The 7,335-nt window shown below is 39.5% G+C and overlaps 1 protein-coding gene across 1 annotated transcript in view; it reads right to left on the bottom strand.

The window, feature by feature from the left end:
* Fam81b (family with sequence similarity 81 member B) overlaps nt 1–7,335 on the bottom strand; it is a 75,955-nt gene that overhangs the window by 32,804 nt on the left and 35,816 nt on the right. Inside the window, exon 6 of the mRNA XM_013349651.1 lies at nt 450–598. Coding sequence (XP_013205105.1) covers nt 450–598 — 149 coding nt within the window. The remainder of the gene's footprint in view (nt 1–449; nt 599–7,335) is intronic.

Genomic DNA, 7,335 nt, shown 5'->3' with positions numbered 1-7,335 from the left:
AGAGAAAAAGAAAAAGAAAAAATCTCCTGAGTAAATATGGAGATCATTGGAGAGGGTAGATGGGGAGTGAGAAGAAAGGGAAAGGAACAGAGAAAAATATATGGTTCAATAAAAACAATTTTAAAAAAGAATAGTTTCCATGGGAACTCCTTTGCAGGCAGGAGTTGAAGGCAGCCAGGAAGTGGGGAAATGCAGTCATGATGGAAACAGCTCATCCTCACGGTGGCAGCCTTTCCTGAGACACAGGGGCACTTATTTGTTGGTTTGACTGATTGAACTCATATTGTATATGAATGAGCTTCAGATTAAATTCACTGGAAGTAAAGGGTTATCTTTTCTGACCAGACCCTTTGATAACCTCTCTGTCAACTTATTGTTAGTTAGTTACAAAGTTACAAAGTAGTCACCTTACAAAGTAGTCACCTACAAAGCCCACCTCTTTCCATTACCTTCACATCCAAGTTCTTGGAAAGCGTTTCTAGGGCAGAAAAGAGGTCTTGGAATGATTTCTCAACTTGTCGGCACTCGTGCCTGATCAACTGGATGTCTCCGGAAAGCTTCACAATGCTTGAATCACATCTAGTGCCAAGATGGATATCTGTGTGAGATCAGCAAGCTCACGTGATCGTAAACTGTAAGCAGGGTCTGCGCACTCACATGTCACCCACATTTCCCCATGCTGGCAGCTGGAGACTGAGAAGCTAGTGTGATCACACACTGAGGTGCTGTGGGAGCACTCCAGTGAGTGGAGGAAAGGTTACATTTTAGCTGTAGGGATTTTTCTTTTTCTTTCTTTCTTTCTTTCTTTCTTTCTTTCTTTCTTTCTTTCTTTCTTTTTTTTTTAAGACAAGATCTCACTGTGTACCTCTGGATGGTTTGAAACTTGCTTTGTAGACCAAGCTGGCCCTGATCAGAGAGATATAGCTACTTTCTCTTTCCAGTGCTGGAATTAGAAACATGCACAAAATGCCTGACTAAAACTGAGTGTTTTCTTTGTTCATATTTTTATATATGGGTTAAACTAATATGTAAGAGTTACCCAGTAAGAAGGTAGAGCTAATGGGCCAAGCAATGATTTAATTAATACAGTTTCTGTGTATTTATTTTGATTCTAAGCAACTGGGATGGACAAGCAGCCTCCCTCCTACAGATTGGCACCAACATGGTAGACTAAATCCATATAAAACCTGAGAGAGCTTAAAAAGGAATTCTAGACACAAAAATCAAAGTTTAGCCAATTTCTTTTCAGCTGGTGGCTTGTCATAGCTCCATTAAGAAAAGTTTTCCTGATTCAGCCATTAAAAAAAGCCACATGGTTTTAAAATGTGGCTTCCTGGGCATGCTGCCAGTGTGAACTCTGGCTCTGGAGAATTTGAATGGCATTTGTGGGCTCAGGTGTTTGTGTGGCAACTTGGGGTCAGGAGGAAAGTAGCTGAGACCATGCCCACAGCTCAGTTCTCCCTGCCTGGGCAGGCGGTGTGCCCAAGCAGGAAAGCATGGCAGATTCCTGCCGCCACGCACAGAGGCATTTCCAGGCCGCACAGTGTGCTGCATGGCAGATTTAGCTATTACCCAAAGATAGCAGTAGTGGAGCTTTCACCATATTAAAAGTGGAGAGAGGTGGAGCCAGCATCCAGAGCAGCTGCAACCAAGCTGCTTACCATTTTAAAAGTTCTTCAAGACAGTAGAGAATTACAGATAACACAGCAAGGATAGATTCAGACATAAAAGAACTCAAAATGGTTCACAGTGTTAGATAAATGTATGTAAGCTTGGGACAGAGAAGAAAAAGAGTATAAAGAGTTACCAAAAGAAGTAAATGGTTTTAAGAAAGGGTAAAGAGACAGAGTACAGATAGTCATAGATTAAAAGGAGTAAAAAAATCAACCAGTAAAAAATGGAAAATTCACAGAGAGTATGGATTATGTATATTATTGTGTTTTCTTTGAATTTTTGACTGTGAAGGAGCTAAGTACAGAGAGACATTTCATTTAGTCATTAAACTAAACCAGCATATATGTTCTAAAAGCATTATGACTTCCAAATTTGAGTCTAAGAATATGCTGCTTTGGAAAAGAGGTTCTTCTTTTGTTTCTACAGAAGATGAGAATCTGTGGATTGCTTCCAGACCAATATGGCCCCTGAAAGGTGAATCTGTGAATACCCCAAAAATATCCTTAAAAAATTACTTCACCCAATAAACAGCAGGAAGAAGTTTGGAGAGAAAAAAACTACACCCATATTCCCAAATGTTGTCTATAAATGTTTGTTTACATTAAAATGGGGATATGCAATAGAAATGAATAATTTGTTTTATATGGATCTTGCTTACAAATTTAAGGTCAATTTTGTTGTATGCATATTTCTGCTCTTGATTAAGATATTATGATTGTGTAGTTCATTAAAAAATGTAATGTAAAATTAAAATATAGGTTAATAGATAATCATCTATAATAGTCAAGCTTGTAGTCATGTTAGTTAGATTTTCTAGATGTTTAGAGATATATTTCAGTTAGATAGGCTATTCTTCAAATTTTTCAGAGACCTTCAGAATATGGTATTTAAAATGTTTAAGAACTTAGTACTTTTCCTGACAGTGAGACACATCTGCAGCACAAAGCAGCTTCAAGAGGAAGATGGGCATTGAAGAGGCTCCTTATGGAGTTGGTTAGTTATCTGGGCAAGAAACTGCTCCTGCCTGGACTGCTTAACTGGACATGCAGGACCTGCAGAGAAATGACTGCTGAACTTGACTAAACGTGAGATGATCCTTAGGGATTCCAGCTTCATGAAAGAGTCTGCGAGACATTCTGCAGGACACAGAAGAAAGTGACTGACAAACTGTTAATATAGGCAGAACTGTCTTTGAAATTTCCTGCTTCATGGAAAAGTCTGCTCGATATTATGGGCCTGTAGGCTGAAGATGAATGCCCCAACGATACAAAAGAACTCTGTGTGACTATGCAGGAAGTGAGATGTCTCTGTCAATTCTAGAGCTTTAGAAGTTGCTTGGTTGCACTTCCTGCTTACTCAAGTAATATTATTTCCCTTCTTGGATCTTCGATGGGGTTGAAGACTAGAGAGTTGTAGTTACTTTCTTTTCATGACTTGGTCAAGTTATTTATTATATAAGACTTAAACTCATTAGGGTAGGATAATTATTGAATATATTTATTATTATTGTATATAATTTTGTATTAGGCTTAGAACTCTCTTATTTAAACAAAAAGGGGAGGTGCTGTAGGAAACCCTTAGTAGCCCTTAAGTTACCTGCCCACTGGGGTGTGGCATCTTATACTATTTATGCTGATGTAAAACATGTGTACAACCTCTTTTCTGGCTGTGTGATTTGGTTGCTCTTCTTCGTTCCAGCAGAGGATATTGATTTGTGAGTCTACCCCTAAATAAATAACCATCTATTATTCTCAATTCTGAGCTAGTGTGGGATTTCTTTTAAGAGTCCTTCTTCAGTGGAAATGTTGTTTTCCTTTTAAATTTTCCATTAGCACTGAGATATTGATGGAGACATGAGCAAAATTTCCTTAATCTGTCTTCTCTCAACTTTCATTCTCAAAATATGTGATTATTGCTTTTAATCACCAATCAATATGATTCATCATTTTTTAAAATCCAAGCTTGCCCTGTAGTTCTAAAGAGCCGAACATAACTACCCACAGGCGCTGCTACAGGTCGTAAGTCCTGTGCACACTCACCCTGCTCTATGAGCCCTGTGCACACTCACCCTTCTCTGAGCTCTGTGCACACTCACCCTTCTCCATGAGCTCTGTGCACACTCACCCTTCTCTATGAGCCCTGTGCACACTCACCCTTCTCTGAGCTCTGTGCACACTCACCCTTCTCTGAGAACGTCAGAGGAGGCTATACAACAGAAACAGAAGCATTGAACTTTTAAACTACAAATACACTGTGGTGGAGAAGGGAAAATTTAAGGGATTGGAATGGTAATTAAGTATCAAATATTAAAATTAAATATTAAGGCTGATTTATGAAATAGTAAAGTGTTTGCTAAGAATTATGTTAAAATAATTAACAACTTTGCCTATGCCAAAATACTAATTGGAATTAAAATCAGTGCTTATGGAAAGACAATAATCAAGATGATCTAGCTCATCATTAGTCATACTTCTGGCAAAAACACAGAAAAGAAGCAGGAGAGGGAGAGTAAATTTATGTCTGATGGCTTCTAGCCAGAGTTTTTCTCAGATAACCAAATAGATTTCAGAAATTTTCCATAGAAATTAGACATTCAAGAAAAAATATGACCTTGCCCTGAAGTTACTAAAGATTGAGGATGGAAGTTTCAGAAAATGTTGGCAACAATAGGTTTGGTTGGTAATACCTGTATATGCAGGTCCTTGAGAGGGGGAGGTAAGGGATCAGTGGTTTCAGCCAGCATGGGACAGACACAAGACTGTCTAGGGAGAGAGAAGTGTGGGGGCAGAAAGAAAGGAAGCAGGTCGGTAGGAGAGCATGTGTTGAGCCTGTGGGAAATCCCTGGGGTTTGATCCCCTGCACCAAAATAAATAAATAAACAAATTTAAAATTAAATTTGGAGCAAAGGAAAAAGAATGTCATATATTCTTGATGTTATTCTACTGGGCTCTGTTACTTTTTAAAAATTCTCTGTGTGTGTGTGTGCATGTGCATGTGTGTGTGCGTGTGTGTGCATGTGTTCACGTGTGTGCATGTGTTCACGTGTGTGCATGCGTGTGTGTTCGCATGTGGAGATTTAGAAGTCAATTCTCCCCCTGCACTCTGGGTTTTAGCACTTGAACTCAGGTCTCTAGGCTTTCACTGCAGACACCTGTACCCATTGAATCATCTCTTAGCCCTTGGTTACTTTGAATCCATTTGTTCTTTGACTTATATGCAAACCAGAATTTATAAGAACAAAATAACAGACTTTTATCTGGTGTTATCATTTCAACACAAAATTGAACCAAGTCATATTTTATTCAAAGGAAAGTATTTGAATTATGTTTTTCAAAAAAAAAATATTTAAGTAGGGCCTTAAGTTCACTGGTGATTATCTTATTAATTCCATGTATAACTCGTCCAAATCTAAAAGTTCTTTCATATCGGATGTTGTCTAATAAATATATAGAAGGAAATATAAATAGTGTATTCCTTTACTTGTATATAGTATACAATATCTGCATCCCTGGGTTGTCAGTTAATTTTTCTTTGATGACTTTCTAACCAGAGTCTTATTTCCAGGACATTACTAAATTTTCAGTGACACTTCCGAACTGCAGAGTCTCTGCTAGTGCCACACACTTATCTGTGCTGGAGGACAGCAAATGTCTAGGGCTCCGCACCTATCCCTACCCTTCCACTGCCCTTTGGAGTGCCTGTGCATCCTGGTTAAGATCCCACAGACTTCCCAGCTGTGATAATGTTTGAGACCTTCTGCTTCTTTGTCCCAACTGCCTCTGCTGAATAATGGGGAACAGGTATTCAATCAAACCCCAGACATAAAAATTGGTTATTTTCCTAAAAATTTTGACGTGTATTTCTCTGTCCTAATTAATGTTGATTCATGTAGTCATCCCATAGAGTCTGTTTTCCTGTGTCTGTCCTCTGTGCTGGATATTCAAGGCTAGTGACTGAGTTCAGGCCCTACCACCTCTACCCTGCATTGCTGAACAGATCCTGCACTCTCTTGCTGTATAATATACAGGTATTATTAGAACGCCACAACATATACCATCCCCGTTCCAAAAATCCTCGATTTTTGTTTACAATCTTCCACATGGAGTTCAAACCCTTTACTTCAGCCCACAAGGTCCCTTGTTTATCAACTTTGGTTGTTTCGTTAGCATTATCTCCCATCTTTTCTTAGATGCATACTCCAGAGTATCATAACCAGAATACTCTCCTCCTGGGCAGGCAGGAATATGCCTCAGCAAGCCTCCCTTTCTTCTTTTCTACACATTTTCCTTCCTGTGTGAAATGTCTTTCCCATCTTTCTTAGTTCATTATTGCAGGTCTTTCAAAACTCATCCTTAGTATTGGATCCTTGGAGCAGCCTCTTCTGCACAGTGTGGTTTCAACATGGCTGTGGCATACCAGGCATTCAGGATGGTGTTATCCTCATTGGGGGCAAGCTGCTGACAGAGGTGGTTCTGCCAGGTGCACAGGAAAGAGCAACTGAGGGGCTGTGCTGCTAAGTCTTAGCTTGGCATATGGTAGATGATGAATGAGGTGGATGTATTGTGGATTTTGTCTTTGGTTGTGTTGAGACTGGTACTCTGGAAGCCATGACGCTCACTGTGTAGAACAGGCTGTCCTTGAGCTCACAGCTCCACCTGCTTCTCCCTCCAGAGTTCTGAGTATGAGTGGATTTTTATTTAATTGACAGACTAGATACCCTAGGATTCTCTGATTTAACTCTGTATCCTCCCAAATCTAAGTGTTTTCAGTGCGATAGCATCAGCTGAGGCAACTGACAGGCCTTAGATCACTGGAATGCTTCCTGTGGTGAACCAAATGAAGGCCCTCAAGGGCATCTTCAGGTTTCTGCCACACAAGAACACTGTTTATTCCCCCTGGAAGATGCAGTCCTCACAAGGCAATGACACTTGCTGTCCTGGGGTATGGATTCCCAATCCCAGCCTCTGCAATTGTGAGACCTTGAGTTTTTGTTCTTATAAATACCTAGTTTCAGGTATCCCGTGACAGCTGCATAAGCAGACTAAGGGAAGTTTGACTTGAGTGTCAGTCATCTGAGTCTCATGGTAATTTACATTTTGGAAACAATAAGATGAAGTTGGAAAATTCAAAGAACGAAGAAATAGATCTGGCAGAATATGTAAAGGTGGAAGATACCCATGCTAATGGCCTCTCAAGTAATTTCTCATGTGTCTGTCAGGCCAGTCCAGACATTGTCAACACCTAACTTCTGGTATGTCTGTCAGTGTTTCTACCATTGGCATTATCTAGACTGTTTTTTTTTCCTGTTTCATACACTATTATTAACTCTTGATTTAAATGTCTCATATAAAAGATGTTACTCAGAACTCATCTGTTTGGCTGATTTGTATGTAATCATTGCATACTTTAAATCCATTATTTCTCTTAATACAATGCATGTGGGGATTTTGTATTATGTTGGTGTTCCGAGTATAACTGTTAACATCTGGGCAGTTGAAGACTGTAAAGACAAGACCTTGGTTACTTCCACTAGCCCCAAACTGGATATTCTCTAGAAGAATTCATGGAACTGAAAGCAAGCATCAGACTTTCAAAGTTTTATGAGGCAGTTTCTCAACTACAGGTCATCTACTTAGCTCATCTTTAAAATGGGAACTCTGC

The sequence above is a fragment of the Microtus ochrogaster genome, chromosome 19, assembly GCF_000317375.1.
Source record: "Microtus ochrogaster isolate Prairie Vole_2 chromosome 19, MicOch1.0, whole genome shotgun sequence".
Lineage (NCBI taxonomy): Eukaryota > Metazoa > Chordata > Mammalia > Rodentia > Cricetidae > Microtus > Microtus ochrogaster.
This window is presented reverse-complemented; position numbering and strand designations above follow the sequence as displayed.